Below are 24,194 nucleotides of genomic sequence, written 5' to 3'. Positions count from 1 at the left end.
CCCTGGCTGTAGATATAGGCACCATGTTCAGACATCAGATATAATCCTTCTTGTAACAAATTCTTACCTTAAGAATCGATGGTATATGGATAGTACTATGGAAGAATACTGACAGCGATAACACTAGGCTCGAGAGGCTCGATTCGAATCGAACACGAAATTCATATCCCCTCCCACCTTCCCTGGTGCTTTTTTTGCACCAATAACTGCGCAGGGGAGGTGGGACAGGAAATACGACAACGGAGGCATAAAAAAAAAATCGGAAAAAGTAATTGGCAGCCGAAATCAGGTGACCTCCAATTTATACGAATAGTGGATTTAATATCTGGTTCATATGAGACTGTGAACTATATGATTGTGAGATAGGGATAGATGTACTGGCAGGGTTAGCTAGGGATTACCTTTATTTAGGTGGGAATGTTACTCACCCAGCTCTTTGGGGCTCTATCTGGTCGGGATCCCTGTCAGCTTGTGATATGCGTGAGCTGACTTTTTCCCATAGGAATGCATTGACCAGCGTTGATTGGCCGAATGCCATACAGAGTACAGCATTTGGCCAATCAACGCTGGTTCAGAACCAGTGTTGATTGGCCGAATGCTGTACTCTGTGTGCAGCAGGGTTCAGCGCACACTCAGCTCTGCTACATCTCTGATGCAGCAGAGCTGAGTGTGCAGCAGGGTTCACATCTCTGGTGTAGCAGTGCTGGCCATGTGCTCAGCTCGACTGCATCTCCAGTGTAGCTGAGCTGAGCGCACGACCAGCACTGCTACATCTTGGCATAGGAATGCATTGACCAGCGTTGATTGGCCGAATGCCATACAGAGTACAGCATTCGGCCAATCAACGCTGGTTCTGCTGGAGGAGGCGGAGTCTAAGATCGGTCCACAGCAGTCTCCATTCTGGTCCGATCTTAGACTCCGCCTCCTCACAAACGAGCCTCCGGCAGAACCAGCGTTGATTGGCCAAATGCTGTACTCTGTATGGAATTCGACCAATCAATGCTGGTCAATGCTTTCCTATGGGAAAAAGTCAGCTCCCGCGTATCGCAAGCTGACAGGGATCCCGGCGTAATACAGTGACTTGGGCATGTTAGATGCCCCCAGACATGCTTCCCCTGCTGTCCTAGTTGCATTCCAGGGTGTTGGCATCATTTCCTGGGGTGTCATAGTGGACTTGGTGACTCTCCTGAGTTGAATAGTGGTTTCCCCCTAAACGAATATTTATTCCCTATAGACTATAATGGGGTTTGATGTTCGATCGAACAGTTGAGTATTGAGCGGCTACTCGAATTGAACTTCGAACTTCAAACATTTCACTGTTCGCACATCTCTAATTATTATACTGGGTCACTATGGGATATAATACCATCCAAGATTCAGCGGGAATGTCACAGATTCTGAGTACTCTGGTCCTGTTCTGGGTGGAAAGAGATATGTCCCAGCTTCAATTCACCTTTGTCTGGAGAGCTGAGACCAATGTTTGCTGTTCTCTGCTTCACCATTCATCCCAACAGTTTGGAAGCAGACAGGGGCAATTTGGTGACATCACGACATCACGCCTGCTACTTAAGCCTGCAGAGACCGGAGTGGATGCAAACGGGGCGAGGTGAGTATTAGTTTTATATTTTTTTTGCAGTTATGTATTTTCCTGTGGGGGCAGCAGGTGGGGAAATTATACTGGGGGGGGGGGAGGCTACATGGGGACATGTTACTGTGTGGGAACCACAAGTAGCATGATACTATGTCTGTATGGCGTGGGGGCACAAAGGAACATGGTTGGGAATTGATGGGACAAAAGTGGGAATGCACTAACTATACCGAAATTTGCTGTGGAGCGCTGTACTGTAGATTCTTCGAAATTTTGGAGGTATGTCTTAACTGGTATGCACATGATACCTGTACATGAGATGCCCACCATATTTAAAGCTCTGCCTCCTTCTCTGACGTGCATTCCCTATATGTTTATCCATTCTTTCATCACAAGGCCATACTTTCCAGCGTTTCTTCTACACAGTCCCTTGTACCCAGTGGCTTGATGGTCCATCTTTGCACACTAAGGATGTGTCCACATTGAGTTTTTTGGCAGCGGATTTTGACATGGAATCCGCCTCAAAATCCGCTGCCAAAAGCAGTTCCCATTGACTTCAATGGGAGCCACTCGCTTCTTTTTTAGTAGCGGAAAAAAAGAAACGACATGCCCCTTCTTCCCGCGGATTCCACGGCTGACTCAGCCGTGATGTCCACGGCTCGAGACACGCTCCAGTGTAGGCCCATTCATTTGGGGCTACACAGGAGTGGGATGCCGGACATCAGCATTCCATCGAGGTGAGCGGCGCGGAATGTTTACACGGTGGAAAAGGTTTTCGCGACCTTTTCCTCCATGTGAACGTAAAGTTTCCCAATTTCCTTGCAGCCCACACATCCCATCCCGCTCCTCTGCAGTCAAGAAGCTTTATTTGATCAACCTGTATTAGGACGGCCATTGACACACTCATTTTTGTTGGTGTTCCATATGGACTCACATAATGTGAAATACTCGTATACTTGGCACCGTCCCATCAAAAGTAAACCAATGGGCGAGATGTAGTTAGTAGAGATGAGCGAGTAGTATTCGATTGAGTAGGATTCGATCGAGTACCACTTGCTATTCGAATGGAAAAGTTCGATGCAGAACCAGCTTTGATTGGCCGAATGCTATACAGTCGGCCAATCAACGCTGGTTCTTCTCCTACCTTTAGAAGTCTTCTCCGTGCATCTTCCCCGTGGCGTCTTCCGGCTCTTCATTCACTCTGCCAGGCATTGGGCCTGGGCAGAGCCGACTGTGCATGCTCGCTTGTAGTGGGGGCATGCGCAGTCGGCTCTGCCCAGGCCCGATGCTTGGCAGAGTGAATTCAGAGCCGGAAGACGCCGCGGGGACGCTGCACGGAGAAGACTTCTCGGAGGATCCAGCCTGACCCTCACTCGTGGACTTGGTAAGTATAATTTAATCGAACGTTGCCTACCCCTGAAACGAGCATTTTCCCCCCATAGACTATAACAGGGTTCGATATTTGATTCGAGTAGTAGAATATTGAGGGGATACTCGAAACGAATATCGAACCTCGAACATTTTACTGTTCGCTCATCTCTAGTAGTTAGGTGTTCAGCATGTAGGACTATATTTATGGAGATGTTCTGATGTTCTGGATGGGCATCAAATGTAAAATCTCCCTGAGAGCACCATAGTAAATACACTATAGACATGTACATAAGCCTTAGCCATATATTACACACATCACAGATTACATAAATCCCATATCCGTCATATTTCATCGTCTGAGCTGGGGGCGCGGGGGGGGGGGATTTACCACTTTTTGGTCTTTGTACAGTGACCTGTCAAGAGCAGATTTATTCCTCCTGCTGCTGAGCCAGTCAGCTGGAAGTAGACTGTACTTCTCCTGATCCCCCCACACTCGCCCCAACTCAGTCCCAGACCAAACCCTCTTTCGCCTGTGAAAGATGAGAACATTTGGCTTCAATTGGAAGGATAGTTGGCAGCTCTGACTCCCAGCCTGGATTTTAACGAAAGTGAGAGAAAGAAAGAAGTTACAGGGAAACTTAGAGAGAGGATGATGAGGCAGGATCTTCAGTAGACCATCCAGGCATTACCCTCTACTATACCATCTGTAGATAGGATCATCTGAACCTACAGGAAAGGACAAAACAACCCGGCGAGGAGACACAACATTAGGAAATCAGTGGATGAAATAAGAGAAATGCAAGAATAAACAATCTGCAGAGTACAAGGGGGAATTATGCAAAGTATTTAGCCAGGGCTCAGTGAGCAGCTGCAATAGAAGAACCAGAGACAACTCTCCAGTCAGTGCCCATTGCTAAAGCATCTAGACCAGGTGCCATGGACTGTCAAAGAGATGCAGACGTCGGCGACAAAGGTGGCAGGTTCACCTGGCCGCTGCTCGGACTATTCGGTGCCCTGGTATTGTTGGCTGGAATTTTCACAACTTCATCGCTAGTATCATGGAAGACCCAGGTAAGAGTCAGATCCAGGGCTATGCTTAAAGGGATATTCCAGTTTTCGCAAAGACATGTTCATTTCTGTATATGGAAAAGTTTCTCGGTATACTTTTTTTTTTTTGATTCTTGGAATTCAAGATCATTCACCAGGAATTTTATTATGTACTACAAGGGAATATAAATCTTTCCTGGTCATGTGATGGGCACATAGGTACACGGATATAGGGCATATAATGTTGGGATCACACGTTGCGGATGCCCTGAGGCTGGCACTTCATTGTAGAGAAGTTCAGGGTGGCTTAATTGTTCATTTTGGTGCCATTTTACACTAGAACTCCAGTTTCCCTGCAACCATTAAAGGGGTTTATCAAGTTTTGATGTTATCCCTTATTGATAGAATGGGGATAAGTTCACGATTGGTGGGGGTCCAATTGCTGAAACCCCACCTATCTTAAGAATGAAACTACAATTTCCCTATCCTGATGTAGCTACAAGCCAAACATGTGCCCCGTTGCTCCATTCATTCTCTTAGGGAGCCAAGGACAGAACTTGAGTATCTTCGGCGCTCCCACTGAGAATGAATGGTGACACAGGGTGCACCATTAGTCTCCCTCTCCATAAGGGAAGCGGCCATGGACTCATGTTCCAAGGTTTGGTGGTGACCCCAATAGTCAGACCCCCATTAATCATAACGTTATTCCAAATCCTATGAATAGGGGATAGCTTTATAACTTGGTACAACCCCTTTAATGCTTTTAGCTGCAGTTTATAAACCTCACCAATTTACCTGCCAGCTCAGTGTTGGCCGCGTTGCAACTACACCTAAGCCATGATGCAACAGCAAAGTGCAACCATGCCATGCACCTGTGCACCCATCACATGACCAGGACTGGTTTATACCCACTGGGGGTAAATAATAGAAGTTCCTACTGAGTGACAGCAAACAGAGATCCTGAGAACGGTTTTGGAAGGTTGTAAAGCTTCATGATATAAAAAAATTGAAATTCTTTGCTGAACTGGTTGAGATATTTCTAAGACGTTCTGGAATATCTGCCGGGGGTCACCAGTCATTACTTGTAAGGCTCAAGTAGATCTGATCTTTTCTTGAATAGTAAGAATTGCATTATGGGCCGTTACAAGAAGGAATAATTCTGACAATAGGGAAGAACAGCTGCAGGAAGGTAAATGGCTGCAGCTGCTCTCCCTGACATCATCAGCAAATAATACATGTTATTTCTGGCACTGCTATATACTGTGACTGCAGAGGGCAGAGGAACTGACACTAAGTGCTGAAGGCCATCACTGGAGACAGAGCTCTGTGCAGGGTCACCTAACAGGGGCTCATGGAATAATATACACAGTTATATCACTATATAGGGATAATACACACAGTGATGTCACAGTACAGGGATAATATACACAGTGATGTCACAGTACAGGATAATACACACAGTGATGTCACAGTACAGGATAATACACACAGTGATGTCACAGTACAGGGGTAATACACACAGTGATGTCACAGTACAGGGGTAATACACACAGTGATGTCACAGTACAGGGATAATACACACAGTGATGTCACAGAACAGGGATAATGCACACAGTGATGTCACAGTACAGGGATAATACACACAGTGATGTCACAGTACAGGATAATACACACAGTGATGTCACAGTACAGAGATAATACACACAGTGATGTCACAGTACAGGGATAATGCACACAGTGATGTCACAGTACAGGGATAATACACACAGCGATGTCACAGTACAGGGATAATACACACAGTGATGTCACAGTACAGGGATAATACACACAGTGATGTCACAGTACAGGGATAATACACACAGTGATGTCACAGTACAGGGGTAATACACACAGTGATGTCACAGTACGGGGATAATACACACAGTGATGTCACAGTACGGGGATAATACACACAGTGATGTCACAGTACGGGGATAATATACACAGTGATGTCACAGTGCAGGGATACACACAGTGATGTCACAGTGCAGGGATAATACACACAGTGATGTCACAGTACAGAGATAATACACACAGTGATGTCACAGTACAGGGATAATACACAGAGTGATGTCACAGTACAGGGATAATACACACAGTGATGTCACAGTACAGGGATAACACACACAGTGATGTCACAGTACAGAGATAATACACACAGTGATGTCACAGTACAGAGATAATACACACAGTGATGTCACAGTACAGGGATAATACACAGAGTGATGTCACAGTACAGGGATAATACACACAGTGATGTCACAGTACAGAGATAATACACACAGTGATGTCACAGTACAGGGATAATACACACAGTGATGTCACAGTACAGAGATAATACACACAGTGATGTCACAGTACAGGGATAATACACACAGTGATGTCACAGTACAGAGATAATACACACAGTGATGTCACAGTACAGGGATAATACACAGAGTGATGTCACAGTACAGGGATAATACACACAGTGATGTCACAGTACAGAGATAATACACACAGTGATGTCACAGTACAGGGATAATATACACAGTGGTGTCACAGTACAGGGATAATACACACAGTGATGTCACAGTACAGAGATAATACACACAGTGATGTCACAGTACAGAGATAATACACAGAGTGATGTCACAGTACAGGATAATATACACAGTGGTGTCACAGTACAGGGATAATACACACAGTGATGTCACAGTCCAGGGATAATACACACAGTGATGTCACAGTACAGGATAATATACACAGTGGTGTCACAGTACAGGGATAATACACACAGTGATGTCACAGTACAGGGATAATACACACAGTGATGTCACAGTACAGAGATAATACACACAGTGATGTCACAGTACAGGATAATACACACAGTGATGTCACAGTACAGGATAATACACACAGTGATGTCACAGTACAGAGATAATACACACAGTGATGTCACAGTACAGAGATAATACACACAGTGATGTCACAGTACAGAGATAATGCACACAGTGATGTCACAGTACGGGGATAATGCACACAGTGATGTCACAGTACGGGGATAATACACACAGTGATGTCACAGTACAGGGGTAATACACACAGTGATGTCCCAGTACAGGGATAATACACACAGTGATGTCACAGTACAGGATAATACACACAGTGATGTCACAGTACAGGGATAATACACACAGTGATGTCACAGTACAGGGGTAATACACACAGTGATGTCACAGTACAGAGATAATACACACAGTGATGTCACAGTACAGGGATAATACACACAGTGATGTCACAGTACAGGGATAATACACACAGTGATGTCACAGTACAGAGATAATACACACAGTGATGTCACAGTACGGGGATAATACACACAGTGATGTCACAGTACAGAGATAATACACACAGTGATGTCACAGTACAGGGATAATACACACAGTGATGTCACAGTACAGGGATAATACACACAGTGATGTCACAGTACAGAGATAATACACACAGTGATGTCACAGTACAGGGATAATACACACAGTGATGTCACAGTACAGAGATAATACACACAGTGATGTCACAGTACAGGATAATACACACAGTGATGTCACAGTACAGGGATAATACACAGAGTGATGTCACAGTACAGGGATAATACACACAGTGATGTCACAGTACAGAGATAATACACACAGTGATGTCACAGTACAGGGATAATACACACAGTGATGTCACAGTACAGAGATAATACACACAGTGATGTCACAGTACAGGGATAATACACACAGTGATGTCACAGTACAGAGATAATACACACAGTGATGTCACAGTACAGGGATAATACACAGAGTGATGTCACAGTACAGGGATAATACACACAGTGATGTCACAGTACAGAGATAATACACACAGTGATGTCACAGTACAGGGATAATATACACAGTGGTGTCACAGTACAGGGATAATACACACAGTGATGTCACAGTACAGAGATAATACACACAGTGATGTCACAGTACAGAGATAATACACAGAGTGATGTCAGTACAGGATAATATACACAGTGGTGTCACAGTACAGGGATAATACACACAGTGATGTCACAGTACAGGATAATACACACAGTGATGTCACAGTACAGGATAATACACACAGTGATGTCACAGTACAGAGATAATACACACAGTGATGTCACAGTACAGAGATAATACACACAGTGATGTCACAGTACAGGATAATACACACAGTGATGTCACAGTACAGGATAATACACACAGTGATGTCACAGTACAGAGATAATACACACAGTGATGTCACAGTACAGAGATAATACACACAGTGATGTCACAGTACAGGGATAATACACACAGTGATGTCACAGTACAGGATAATACACACAGTGATGTCACAGTACAGGATAATACACACAGTGATGTCACAGTACAGAGATAATACACACAGTGATGTCACAGTACAGAGATAATACACACAGTGATGTCACAGTACAGGGATAATACACACAGTGATGTCACAGTCCAGGGATAATACACACAGTGATGTCACAGTACAGGATAATATACACAGTGGTGTCACAGTACAGGGATAATACACACAGTGATGTCACAGTACAGGGATAATACACACAGTGATGTCACAGTACAGAGATAATACACACAGTGATGTCACAGTACAGGATAATACACACAGTGATGTCACAGTACAGGATAATACACACAGTGATGTCACAGTACAGAGATAATACACACAGTGATGTCACAGTACAGAGATAATACACACAGTGATGTCACAGTACAGGGATAATACACACAGTGATGTCACAGTACAGGGATAATTTATATCCAAAAGTCCAAAATGGGAGCCCAAGGACTAGGTTGGTGGGGCTGGGTAATAGATAGTAGATAGTGATGTGAATATATTACACAGTGCCCTCATGTTGCCTTTGCTGGCAGTGTTATTACCGTAACATCTGGAAGAACATAGACTACTATCCGCAGCCGTGCAATGTTGCTGAATGTTCACATACAGGACCATGCACGTTTCTTTTTAGGAACAGGTCGACACGTATTGAGAACATTAAGTTTATAGGATCTCTTCAAGAGTTGGACAGGCCATAAATCTCTGAGTAACAACTGCACAATGGGGTAGTGTGTATAGCGAGCAATATTGAGTGTATTATGCTTATTATTAGTTTGTGTCTACATTTATAGGACTGGGATTACTTGTGGCATAATTGGCTAATCTATCTATCTATCTATCTATCTATCTATCTATCTATCGCCTATCTATCTATCTCCTATCTATCTATCTATCTATCTATCTCCTATCTATCTATCTATCTATCTATCTATCTATCTCCTATCTATCTATCTATCTATCTATCTATCTATCTATCTATCTCATATCTATCTATCTATCTATCTATCTATCATCTATCTATCTCCTATCTATCTATCTATCTATCATCTATCTATCTATCTATCTATCTATCTATCTCCGATCTATCTATCTATCTATCTATCTATCTATCTATCTATCTCCTATCTATCTCATATCTATCTATCTATCTATCTATCTATCTATCTATCTATCTATCTATCTATCATCTATCTATCTATCATCTATCTATCTCCTATCTATCTATCTATCTATCTATCTATCTCCTATCTATCTCATATCTATCTATCTATCTATCTATCTATCTATCTATCTATCTCATATCTATCTATCTATCTATCTATCTATCATCTATCTATCTATCTATCTATCTATCTATCTATCTATCTATCTATCATCTATCTCATATCTATCTATCTATCATCTATCTATCTATCTATCTATCTATCATCTATCTATCTCCTATCTATCTATCTATCTATCTATCTATCTATCTATCTATCGCCTATCTATCTATCTCCTATCTATGTATCTATCTATCTATCTATCTCCTATCTATCTCATATCTATCTATCTATCTATCTATCTATCTATCTATCTATCTATCTATCATCTATCTATCTATCTATCTATCATCTATCTATCTCCTATTTATCTATCTATCTATCTATCTATCTATCTATCTATCTCCTATCTATCTATCTATCTATCTATCTATCTATCTATCTCCTATCTATCTATTATCTATCTATCATCTATCTCTCATCTATCTCTCATCTATCTATCATCTATCTATCTATCTATCTCCTATCTATCTATCTATCTATCTATCTATCTATCTATCTATCTATCGATCTATCTCTCATCTATCTATCATCTATCTATCTATCTATCTATCTATCTATCTATCTCCTATCTATCTATCTATCTATCTATCTACCATCTATCTCTCATTTATCTATCTATCTATCTATCTATCTATCTATCTATCTATCATCTATCTATCTCCTATCTATCTATCTATCTATCTATCTATCTATCTATCTCCTATCTATCTATCTATCTATCTATCTATCTATCATCTATCTATCTATCTATCTATCTATCTATCTCCTATCTATCTATCTATCTATCTATCTATCTATCTATCTATCTATCATCTATCTCTCATCTATCTATCTATCTATCTATCTATCTATCTATCTATCTCCTATCTATCTATCTATCTATCTATCTATCTATCTATCTATCTCCTATCTATCTATCTATCTATCTATCTATCTATCTATCTATCGATCTATCTATCTCTCATCTATCTATCTATCTATCTATCTACCATCTATCTCTCATTTATCTATCTATCTATCTATCTATCTATCTATCTATCTATCTATCTCCTATCTATCTATCTCTCATCTATCTATCTATCTATCTATCTATCTATCATCTATCTATACATCTATTTTTGATTCAAGCTTCACCCATTGCCAGATGTATTCCACTGCACACAATACACCCTCACCCGTTGCAACCAAGTACCCCTGTGCAGCACAAAATACCCCCTTGAAGTGCCAAATATCAGCGTCCAGCAGACAATACCTCCCAGTAGGGCAGAACACTACCGTGCAGCACAGTATTTCACCCTAGCCGTGCCAAACAAATCCTGGCGAGCAGCACTAAATACTCCTCCAAATGTGCCAAACACCACAATGCGGCACAACGTCTCCCCCCAGCACTGCCAAACAAATACCACCATTCCGGATCAAAATACCTCCACAGAAGGGCCAAGTACCACAGTCCAGCATCACTGGTAGCATCCTTGCCCATGGGTGGTCTCCTGGTAATAATGTCATTACAGGTGCTTCAGCCATACTAGCCACAAGGACTGCACCAATGAAGTAAGGCTGGTATTATCAGTGCAACTTCTGCTATACGGTCCCTGCTTTGTGCTGAAGGTGACAATGGCAATGACCTGCACCGCACCTTGCACGTTGATAGCACTGATATAGTTGATGTCTATACAGAAGGTTTCACATTCTTAAGACATAGAGGACCTAAGTGTCACTGAGACAGGATGAGCCAAGAAAAGGGACAAACCAGACAAGCTTATAAAATGAAGGTTGGTCTATGGCAGGGGTGTAGCTATAGGGGTGCAGAGGTAGCAATCGTGTCTGCACCCTGGAAGCTTCAGGGGCCCAAGGGAGTCTCTACAACAGAAAAAGACACCAGTATTATAGATAGAACATGGACACGGGGGTGATGTCTCATACCTACAGTCACAAGACTGATATAAGTGCTTGACCTAAACCACGAACACTCATGTAGCAGGTCAGGTCCATAAGAAATATATGAAATATATGGACAAGATTACAAAAACAGCGCCACTCTTCTCCAAAGGCTATGTCTGGTATTGCAGCTTATCCCAATGAAAGTGAACAGTTCTAATGAATAATGTAGCAAAACACAATATATTGCCATAATATTATACACAAATAATGATTAGACAATACTTTATATAATAATTCATTAATGGCATATAACGTACTATTTTCCGTACGGCGCGGTATTGTATTGTTGACGTTTGTCAGGTATTTAGTCAGTATTAGGGGGGATCTGCCATCTGTTTCCGCACCGCCAGCTACGTCATCTCCTTGCAGCTGGATGAGACTGAGCTGTCCATGATATGTTTATGTTACTGGAAATTGCAGAGCTGGAGATTTGTGTCAGTTTTAGTGGCCGGGTAAGAGGTCGGCAATTATTACTTATTAATGGAGAGAGAGGAAGAGACAGACGACTGCTTGACAGGTCTAGTAATATTCAGCCAAAATCACTTGTATTAGCGCGCCGGGATAATTGTGACATAATTGTGGAATGACATCAGCAGCAATGGTTGCCTTTCCGTAGAATATGTCATATATGTGGACCCCTGTCTACGAGGAGAACCTCCAAAGACTTTAATGGAAAGAGTAGCCGACACACAGCACCTATTCTATCCATCTAAGACTGATCCATTAGGCGTCATAGGGTCACCTTACGCCATGTATAGGATGGTTCTAAACATACAACGATGTGCAAAAGATTTAGGCAGTTGTGTTAAAAATGCTGCAATGTAAGGCTGGCTTCAAACCTGCACTCCATGACTGTTCAGGGATCCTGCCCCCATTCTGCTTGATTCCTACAACCAGAACCTTTCTCTCTGCACGCTATAATAGTCTATGGGATTTGTAGGATTCCGTGGATTCGTGGGTTTCCGTTTTTCGAAACCCCCAACGCAGGTGTGAACCTAGTGTAAGAAAGCTCTCAGAAATAGAAGGGTTAATAGTTTTGGAGGGGGGGTTGTTAATTAACAAAATGAACTGAAATAACAAAAGAGAAATGTAAATCCCATCAATATTTGGTGTGACCTTTGCCCTTTGGAGGAGGAGTCCTGGAAGTGATGATATGGCCCCCACAGATATCGCCCTGATCTCAGCATCATCCAGTCTGTCTGGGATGACATGAAGAGACAGACGGATTGGACAAAGCCTACATCCACACAAGATCTGGGCTTAGTTCTCCAAGATGGCGGAAACAACCTCCCTGCCAGGGTCCTTTAAGAACTGTCTGCAAGTACCAAGAAGAACTGGTGGAAGGCAAAGGACATAGGTCACACCGAATATTGATGGGATTTACATTTCTCTTTTCTTCATTCACTTCATTCTTACTTTGTAGCATTCTTTGCACAGTACTATAGGTAACCCATTTAATGGCAGTCTATCACCTCTCCAATGCAAGTTCAACTACCGCCACCATGTTACACAGCCCATTATACTGATAAACATCATGCCTTTGTTATATATGCCACTTATGTAAAGTTGGAGAAAAACAAACTTGAAGTATTATGCAAATGAGTCCTTTGGTGCACTGGAGGCGGGCCTTGCTCTTCAGCATACACCCCCTACCATCTGCCTGTGCCACCCTGTGCAGCGAGTTCATCCTCCCACTCCTAGGACATCCTTCATCCAAGTTGAGCACATTTGAGAATCTCTGCTTATTTTTTTTTCTTGCAACTTCCCATAATATATCTTGCAGGGTTTCTCAGCAACCACTTGGCTCCTGTTTGGGTGACCACCATTTAAGTACAGCTATGAGTTACACAGACTTGTTTTGGGTCCTTCTCCATGAAACAATAGCAAAAAGACTTGGCATGGAATTGGCAGTGTTCAGATTTGTCAGATATTGCTAATATAATATGTTCATGGGATCCATGTTGTACATAGGTCAGGATGAAATAGTTTCATGGCAGCCTCCGCACACAGTCTCCTGTTCTATTCCAGATATGAGGCTTTATGCTGACTCACGACTTCCCTTAATGAAATTTTAGGCTTTGGCATCACAGTTCCTGCAAATATGGGATTATTCCCAGCCGGCCATAAATACAAGACAGCCTGGCTGCATTAGAAGCAAGGGCTGGAAAGAGTAAAACAAAGATCGCACCGCACAAGTACAGTTATTGGAAATTGTATGTGAAAGACAGAACAGGCGCAGACACAGGCATGTCCATAGAATAAAGGTATCTGAGATAGTATCTGAAAGGGACACTCGGAAAAAATTCAGAGGTAATTTTTGGTTTCTCTCTCCAGGGTTAAAGGGAATCTGTCACTAGAACCCAGCATACCACCCCAGCCCTGCAGCTAGATAGGTTAGTATCACCAGAACCAGCATATCACCCAGCCCAGCCCTGCAGATAGATAGGTTAGTGTCACCAGAGTCCAGCATATCACCCCAGCCCTGCAGATAGATAGGTTATGGCCACCAGAACACAGTATATCACCCCAGCCCTGCAGATAGATAGGTTATGGCCACCAGAACACAGTATATCACCCCAGCCCTGCAGATAGATAGGTTAGGGTCATATACAGTGTTTTCCCCTTGTGAATTGCTGCTTTAATTCCAGACATACAGCCATTTTTGTCAATATGCAAATTTTCTCTTTGGAGCACCAGGGTATTGCCATTGATCCAAAGAGCTAAGCATCAATCAACCTAGGTACCCTCTCTGTCTTCAGGGCTGGGTTGATATGCTGGGTTATGCTGAAAGACTCCCTTTAAAGTAATTCGAACAATAAAATTAGGTGAGGACTTTTATGAGGTTCTTTATGCTGAGAGGCAGCTTGCTGCAACAGAAACCTTCCACCCATAGTCTTACTTACTGTACGTCTTCAATGAAAGATCTTGTATCTGACATTGTAACTCTTTCTAAGGTAGACTCTGTGGGGGCTCCAGTCCCGGTTCTTCGATTGCCGTATCACCTGAGAGCAAAACGCTACACTCTGACACCAGGACTGCTGAAATGGGACCATTACAACCTGACATACAGGTATGTGACGAAACACGTCTAAGTAATAAACATCCTTAGAACGCCTAGCAGTATGTATGTAATATCTGACCGCAAGACAAAACATGGAGTTCCAAAAAAAGTAAGGATCTGTATGAATTGCATTGTAACAATATTATCTGTGATCACAAAGCTGTATGTATGTACATCAGGTTAGTAGTAGTAGCCGCAGTGAATCGCAAACCGATCAGTCACTGTGATAAACCTGGCGTGTTTTGATACTGCCTGTACAATGGTACAATTGTGCTGCAGCAAAAATCTATAGGAAAACTGCATTCGCCATTTCCCATTTGCTATGATAGAGAGTGGCCGCACATGTGACATCCCCTATACCTGGAATAGAGGCCTCAGATCTCTTCGAAATACTGGAGATCTGGACGACATATGTATAAAAGAAAGACGTGTCATCTATAGAGGGTTCTTCTAATCTGTTTGATCTGAAGGAAGGAATGTAATGTAACATTCTGCTGTCTATAATGCAAGACTATACCAAGAGCAGAGCCAAGACTTAGCCAAGATTGAGGCTGAGGACCCAAGTGGCGGAAAAGTTCCTTTTCTTTGTTGCAGGTCCTCCAGAGTAAGAGACGCTCTTTGTAACCACTCTAAACTCTGCCTGAGATGAGGCCTCCCCAAGTATTCTTACAAGATGACTGTGGCTCAGTTGACTTTCTCCCTTCACCTCCAATTAAAAGGAATCTATCACTAGACCCCAGCATTTCCACCAGCCCTGCAGATAGATAGGTTACAGTCACCTGAATCAAATGGTATTTTCCCTTTTTTTATTAATCGCTCTATTGTCAAGATATAGCTATGTATGTCAACATGCAAATTAGCTCTTTGGAACAAATAAGGTGTTGCCACTACCCCCTTAGAGTCATGACAACACCCAAGGACACCTTGGCAACTGAGGGAGTGATTCACAAGAAAACAATACTGTTTGATCCTGGTGACCGTAACCTATCTATCTGCAGGGCTGGGGTGATATACTGGTTCTGGTGACACTAACCTATCTATCTGCAGGGCTGAGGTGATATTATGGGATCTGGTGACCCTAACCTATCTATCTGCAGGACTAGGTTGAAACGTTGAGGTTTGGTGACACTAACCTATGTATCTGCAGGGCTGGGGTGATATGCTGGTTCTGATAACACTAACCTATCTGTCTGCAGGGCTGGGGTGATATGTTTGGTTCTGATGACACTAACCTATCTGCAGGGCTGGGGTGATATACTGGTTCTGGTGACACTAACCTATCTATCTGCAGGGCTGAGGTGATATTATGGGATCTGGTGACCCTAACCTATCTATCTGCAGGACTAGGTTGAAACGTTGAGGTTTGGTGACACTAACCTATGTATCTGCAGGGCTGGGGTGATATGCTGGTTCTGATAACACTAACCTATCTGTCTGCAGGGCTGGGGTGATATGTTTGGTTCTGATGACACTAACCTATCTGCAGGGCTGGTGGTGATATGCTGGTTCTGGTGACCCTAACCTATCTATCTGTGGGGCTGGGTAGATATAGTGGGTTCCGGTGACCCTAACCTATCTATCTGCAGGGCTGGGTTGATATTCTGGGTTCTAGTGGTCCTAACCTATCTATCTGTAGGGCTGGGGTGATATGCTGGGGTCTGGGTTCTTAAAGTATAACAGAATAAATGGAGACAAGTTCCTGCAAAAGGCAGTAGCAGAATAAAGGGTAGGTCATGTTAAAATTCATCCTGCCCCTTATCTTTCTTTTCCACATCATAGGACTGTTATGTTATGTCCATGTTAGATTTTCTGCCGTTCTTGTAACACGTATGGTCAGCCTTACAATGCTCTGTCTGTAAATTCCCTTTTGGCTTATTAATCCTCTGCTTATTAGTTACAATGAGACGGTCACATTCAATTTTACTGCAGGCTGTAAAGTGAGATATTTTTGTTATAGAGGATCTGCAGAGTGGTCTGTTTGGCAACTAGGAGTCACCAGAAAAAAAAAATACAATTTTTTGTTTTATATTTTTTACATTAGCAAGACAGAATAAGGCATTGCTATGAGCGTAGACCAAAGTAAGGCCAGATCCAAACACCACGGACAGCACATGGATGGTAACAGCGTGGTGCCCGTACCTCCACAGACACCTTGGTTTCCTTCCTACAGACAGGTATAGGACTTGTTCTGAGACATACCCAGGGATAATAGCACCATATGATAAAATAGTGGGTTAGTATTCTAGCCATGAAAAATAGTTGGCACACGGTTGCCTAAGTCCTATGGCCCTGTAGGCACCTGGGTGCCACCATAAACGTGGACGTTTAATATTCAACTTTTTTCTGTTTTTTTTTTTTCAGAATTGTGTCGTTTCCAAGAAATTTAATCAACGAGAGTGACACAAGAAAGGGCATAGCAGATGCGTACCGTATGTGGAGCGAAGTGACACCCTTCCACTTCAAGGAAGTCCCGGCAGACCAAGAAAGTGATATGAAGATCGGTATGTGGGGAGGAGGTCCATATAAATCCCATTACTTAGATGGGTGACGTTTCACGACCGATCTTGAGGTCACAGATCTGCCCATTCAGCTTTTGGTTGATTTACTTGCTAATATGAACCAACTTGCTAATGGAACCCATACAATATAAAGGAACACTCTAAGTAAAAGTGACACATGTTGTTATGCTCAGTTTAAGGCCTAATACGCTCAATTGTTCTCTATCATATCAGGGTTCTATGGCATAAATCACACCGACTGTCTGGAGTCGCGGATTCATTACTGCTTCGATGGAACGACCGGGGAGTTGGCTCACGCTTACTTTCCACAGACGGGGGAGATTCATTTCGATGACAGTGAATACTGGATTTTGGGAAACACCAGATTTAGCTGGAAAAAAGGTATTAGGATTTTGTTGGGGAACGTTAAGACTATAGACCATGGGTCTCCAACCTGTGCCCCTCCAGCTGTTGTGACTCTACAACTCTCAGCAGGCCCTGGAGATGGGAGTTACAACAGCTGGAGGTCATCTCTTGGAGACCACTGATGTAGATCTCATTGAAGAGTGCTGATCTCTCTTAGTCACTAAGCCTGCACGCAATATTGGAGCCAAATATTCACCCACATCCATATTTCTGGTTACAATCACGCTTTAGTGTACGCAGAACAAAAATAAGATTACACATCCACGTGATGTTTTCCAGAGACAGGAAATAGGCTTTATGCAACCAACCTGACCTTTTATGGCTTCTTAGACTAATGTTATGTGTTGTATTGTGAAATCTACTCATAACTCCTCCATCACCTTTTGTGGTCAAAAGTATGTTGACACGTCTTGCAATGAGTCATGTGAGCCACAGACCTTCCTAATAAACAGGATCGAGGCTGGTGGGGACTTCTTAAACTCATAATGGTCTTGCAGGAATAGGTCAGGTGTTCGACTATCCCTCTCTTCACAGCGCATACTCTACATATCAGTTCATAGTAAAGCAAGGTGTACTGACCTCACCCCACCGCATAGTGCGCATGCGCCGTAGAGATTTCTGGATAGTGGACCCCCAGTGAGTTTAAACTTTGTTTCCTGAAGATTCTGGCATTGGACAGCAGTGAATTATTCAGGTTTGGGACCCTAAACCCTTGCCACATAATGTTTAGTGGTTTGGTGGTCCCAAACCAGCTGACTGTATCCTTTTAAAGAGGTGCAAGCATATACCTTATCTGATAAGTACCCTCACCCTGAGCATTTTGGTGTTTTACTTATCTAAATCTGTTCAGATATTCGAAACATATAAGCCCTTTTAGTGGTTTTTGAAAATAAGGGTACACTAGTCAAGTGGGCGGTAACACTGCATGACATACAGCACACAGAAACCCACAGTGCTACCACCCGCTTGGCTAGTAGACCCTAATCTGCATCAGTGTTAAAAGGGCTTATATCTTTGGAAAAGCTGAACAGATTTAGATATACAGAACACTAAAATGCTCAGGATGACAGCGCTGATCAGATGAAGGGTGTCACTGGACTTTTTGGATCTGGTGACAGGTCTTCTTTAAACTACCTTGTGTGCAAAATTACTAAAATCAATTTGGTCATATAGGCTCCGTGAGAGGGTAAGAGGCAGAGTGCTGGAGTCCAGATATATTAGCCCCAGATTTCTGACATGTGTGGTCCAGGGTGGATCTGGAGTAGGCCTCAGCACATGTGTAGATCCTGGACTCATTACTGACCAATAAAACGCTGCAGGGCCTACAGTTTATGGCAGATCCTGGGAGGAGAGGAAGTGGCTTGATCTGTTCTGACACACTGAGAGCCTTATGAGAGTCCCTGTGCTATTGTGTTTTGGTCATGTGGTTGGTAGTTTACTTAGTGCTCAGACGAGCAGGATTTTTTTGCCTGATGTTAAGGCTGCATTTTATTGTGCTTATACTATGCCTGATGTTTATTTTTTCTTTTTCTTTTTTTTTTTTTAAAAATAAACCAGTTTTTGCTGCAAATTTTTTGTCCCTGTCTTGACAGTTTGGGCCCGCACCGCTGCTTCTACAGAGCTAACTTTCCCACAACTCTTATAAGCCTAGTCAATAAATGAGTTATCTGGGAACTTTGTATTCACCGACTTCCTGGCCGGGCTCTATTTAGACCAAACCTCGGGCTGTTGTGCTGGTTCTAACTCACGGTCTCCTAATCGGAACCAGCACCTGGAACCCAAGTTCTTCTGCCTTCTCCTTTATCTGTTCAGTAGGAATTGCCTGTACTGTAGGGCATGGCAGACTTCATGGTAAACCCAGCCCCCAAATACAGGTAATACACACCAAGCAGTTGGAAGGGCAGAGCAATTTGGGTGCCTGGTGTTGGTTCCAATCAGGTCAGAACAGTCTGGGAACCTGACGTTCCAGCCAAAAAGTAAATGCATATGAAGTTCCCCAATAACCCCTTTGGGGGTTAAGCGAGCCATATACTGTCAGCAGTTATCATGGCTGCCAATGGGATTAGCCAATGATATAGCATGTATGGTGCAGCCCGAATAACCCCAGTGTCTGCTGCTGGAGGTAACAAGTATGGGTAATGAATAGAAATCTGCTCACCAAGTCCTTTCTCCATAGGGGTATGGCTCACAGACCTGGTCCACGTCGCTGCTCATGAGATCGGCCATGCCCTGGGATTGATGCATTCTCTCAACAGCAATGCCCTGATGCACATTAATGCCACATTGACTGGGAAAAAGACAATCTCTCAAGACGACATGTGGGGAATCTACAGTCTGTATGGTGCGTACAAATCATACATGTTCTGTAAATCCTTTACGTATTACATAGATTGGATTAGTAACGTTATTCTGCTTCTTTCTTGCAGGGTGCAGAGACAGATACTTAGTGTGTGCCAGCTGGGCACATAAAGGGTACTGTGACTCTAGAAGGAAACCTATGAAGAAGTATTGTCCGTACAGCTGCGACTTCTGCTATGGTATCATCTTTATATGGTTGTTATTTCTGTAGTTTAGAGATGTCAATGTCTTCTAAAGGTCCTATTCATATCAATGGATGGAGAATGACAAGTGGTAGCCCATACAAGATTGATCATGGAATGGAGTCCACCTAGTTTTTGGCATTAGAGTCAGTCCAAGTAGATTCATGACATGTCGCTATTAAACCATTAGTGGATTAAAATATATCAATATGCAAAGAAGCCACAGGGTCCTATGACAAGGTCTGCAATGGGGTCACCAGACTTTGTCACTGCTGACTGTCTATTGTCACCATAGATCAGCTGCAGTCAATGGTATGATTGAAAATCTATGTAACTACTAAGACATGGCGGCAATTGTAACTTTGTGACATGTTTAGACCATGGGACACTATAAATAAGGCATTACTACTCCCAACTCAAGGTCAAGGTGGTCATATACTATATATAGTTGTTGGGTGAACATTACTTCCAACCCCCTCCTACACATGTACATACATGCTCACTGATGGCTATTCACTCCAACTACCCTCCCCCAGACACATGCATGCTCGCTGACAGCTATTCCTTCCGACATTCCCCATAGGAACGCACTAAGACAGTATTCTCAATAGCAGGAGGAAATCCAACTGTGACCAGACATCTCTGGCTGTAGCTACATTTCCTCGATCAGGCATGTTGAAATCCAAGTGTCTGATCCATCTGTCCTGGGAGAGTCAGGAGAGTCAGGACACCCCAGACACAATAAACAATTCACCTATGTCAAATGGTGGATTAAAAAAAAAATCCCCCAGCTACTTAGCCCCCCTAGTGTCCACTTACCTGCACAGGTCCGCTGCCGCTCCCTGTTCTTCTCGGTCCGGTCCTCTCTCATTGACATGCCTTCAGAGTGCCGGGCGCGTCCCCACCTCCCTAGACTAGTGTTAGAGATGATGAGAGTAGGCGGGGCTTGTTGTCTTATTGTGGCTTAGGAGAGTGTGGGTGGGGAGACGTCAGTGCATCACTCATGTCTCCCCTCCCAGTACCCACCCACACTCTCCTAAGCCACAAACCCCGCCTTCCCAGCATCTCTAACACTAGTCTAGGGAGGCGGGGGCGCGCAGGGCACTCTGAAGGCATGTCAATGAGAAGAGGAGCGAGAAGAACGGGGAGAAGCAGCGGATCTGTGCAGGTAAGTTGAGCGATCGGGATTGGAATTCCGTTCCTGATCTTTTTTAGGCAGGATCGGCACCCGATCGCGATCGTGAAATTTACTCGATTGCCGAACGGGATCCGAACTTTTCCGATCCCGATCGCTCAACCCTATACACTACCCAAAAGTAGCCTTTGAGAGCCTTTTTATAGTGGGAAGCACTTTTACGCCCCTCTTGTGGCGAGACCCAGCATCTTATCAGATCAAACCTATAATAATTTTCATATCTACCATCACTGCATGCTGAGTTTTGCAGCAATCTGACATTTTTATCTGGGTGTGTAATACTGACGATCTCTATAATCCTGGAGATATTTCTGCCCATAGACTCCGGACCAGTAGGTCTTATAGATATTACTTAATAACTCTTTATTATTCTATACTTCAGACTTTCCATTTCCAACGCGCATGCCAACACCAATACCACCCCGAACCAAAGTGCGACTGGTTCCAGAAGGCAGAAACGTGACCTTCAGATGTGGAAAGAAGATTATCCATAAGAAAGGCAAAGTTTAGTAAGTGTCATATCATACAGCTGATATATGGCAGGAATAAGATGTGGCCACGTCTCTAAGGAACATTGATCTATCAGATGGGTTACCACCCAATGAGGTTTAAGTGGTAGACCCCATAAGCCACCTCACTGTGACCAAATGCAAAAGAAAATGGCTCTAGCCTCTTAAAGGGGTTGTGAAGGACTTCGAAAACATGGCTGCATTATTTTTCTTCATCTCCATTGGTCACATGGCCATACAGCAGCTCAATCCAAATAATTTTAAAGCGATAGATATGAGGAATTGCTATGTGACCAACAGACGTGAGGTCACTTCTTGAGAAGAAAGCAGCCATGTTTTTAAAGTCCTGCCGTACCCCTTTAAAGGGAGTTTTGTCAACAGATAAGTCCCTATTGATCAATAAAAACATGGTCAGATAGTTGGGGTTCACTTTTTTTCTGTTTCCTAATCAGTGCCTCCATTATATATTAGCTTTTTTTACCCCACTAATATGCTAATGAGCTGTTGGGTGCAACAAGGGCGTCTCCATTGCCCTTATAGCACCAAAGAGCTCCCACCGCCCATCCCCCCCACTATGACATGTACACAGATTGGTGCCGTCAGTCATAGCATGAAGGTAACGCTTTGGTGGAATGAGAGCAATGGTGATACCTTCATTGCACCAAACAACTCATTAGCATATCAGGAATAAGCTAAAACCTCAGCGTCAGGGGCAGCGATTGGGAACCAGAAAAAAAGTGTTTTATTCATGTGAACCATGGCTATCTGACTGTGCCCATAGTTCAATAGGGACCATTCTAGTGACAGACTCCCTATATAGTCATGGTGCCCAGTTAATGGGATTTTTTTCCCCATAATTTACAGCTAATGAGTTATCCAATGTTCTCTGTGTACAGCTGGTACAAAGACAATGAGCTCCTGGAATACTCCTATCCCGGCTACCTGTCCCTCAATGATGACCACATGAGTATCATCGCCAACGCCATCAATGAAGGCCTGTACACCTGCATAGTGAAGAAGAGGGAACGGGTGCTGACCACTTACTCATGGAATATAAGAGTACAAATGTGAGGAATCCAGTAGTTACATAGAACTTGGACAACATAGGACCAATGGCTGGACTGACTGCATGCACGCACCGTCGTCTCTGGACACTAGCCATTTCGCTACGTTGATAGTCAACCTCTCAATGCTTGGTGACGATGCAATGCATTTCTGTCTACTGAGGGTAGCTTTACATTGTTGAGCTTTGCACATATTACCCTTTACAAAAAGTACATTTGCTAGGGAGATACAAAACCCCTATTCGGGGTGGATTGATGAAATGTTGTTGACTCTGCCATAAAACTGAGGCCTAGAGAGCCACAGACTGCCTAAGCCTGCGGTAAAGTAATGCGGAAAGTAATGGGATGTCGGCACCACGAAGAGGAACAAAAAGGGCAGATTTACTAAATGGTGGAAAAGAAAAACTGTCTTAGTTGCCCATAGAAACCAATTACAACGAAGGTTTTTATTTTTCAGGCGCAGGATAACTGTTTGCTATGGGCAACTAAGACAATTTTAATAAATCTGTCCCAATAATGGGTCCACAAAGCAACACATATCAACATGATCTCTCGTACGGTGGTCGTAGTCATGAGATTGTGACAACTCAGACGCCTCAGGCTTCGGCCCTGAAGTTACAAACACCGATAAGGCCTTATTCACACGACGCGTGACTGCTCTTTATAACAGAATAAGGGCCCTGTGACGGACAGTTTATGAACCCATAAATGTATATGGTCTATATCACGTCTATAGTAATGTTATATTGATGGACCGTTTTTCACAGCTGTCAATTTGACGTTGATATGTGACAGCAATGTCGTGTGAATAAGACCAAACTCAGTATAGAAGTAATTGCCCTATAAGACTAGGACTACATGGCGACTGCCACAACCAAGGATCGCCAAGTCACCCTGTGACTCCATAACTAATGTAAGTGAATAGGGGTGCACTACAACCCCCAGGGGGCTGTGACGGAGACTTGCTGCAAAAAACAAATGCAGACGTCACAGTCACTGACCACTCTTAGGGTTGCAGTACAACTCCATGGACTTACATTGGTGAAGGAGTTGTAGGGTGACGGTAATCTTTGGTTGCAGGATGGGAGTTGCTATGTAAACCTCATTCACATCTGCGTTGGTAATCTGCTCGGGGGAGTCCCCCCCCCCCCCCAACAGAATACCAAACTCATTG

The 24,194-nt window shown here is 43.2% G+C and overlaps 1 protein-coding gene across 1 annotated transcript; it reads left to right on the top strand.

Annotated features, from left to right (window-relative positions):
• The first annotated feature begins 3,517 nt into the window (after positions 1-3,517).
• Positions 3,518-23,959, top strand: MMP23B (matrix metallopeptidase 23B). Its single transcript, XM_075277664.1, has 8 exons — positions 3,518-4,030; positions 14,682-14,797; positions 17,150-17,289; positions 17,521-17,688; positions 19,889-20,053; positions 20,139-20,249; positions 21,830-21,956; positions 22,853-23,959. The coding sequence occupies exons 1-8, from the start codon at positions 3,896-3,898 to the stop codon at positions 23,025-23,027; spliced, it is 1,137 nt and encodes a 378-aa protein (XP_075133765.1). The 5' UTR covers positions 3,518-3,895; the 3' UTR covers positions 23,028-23,959.
• Positions 23,960-24,194: the final 235 nt, after the last annotated feature.

Source organism: Leptodactylus fuscus, chromosome 6 (genome assembly GCF_031893055.1).
Source record: "Leptodactylus fuscus isolate aLepFus1 chromosome 6, aLepFus1.hap2, whole genome shotgun sequence".
Classification (NCBI taxonomy): domain Eukaryota; kingdom Metazoa; phylum Chordata; class Amphibia; order Anura; family Leptodactylidae; genus Leptodactylus; species Leptodactylus fuscus.
Note: the sequence above shows the minus strand (reverse complement) of the source record. Positions and strands in the feature narration are given on the sequence as shown.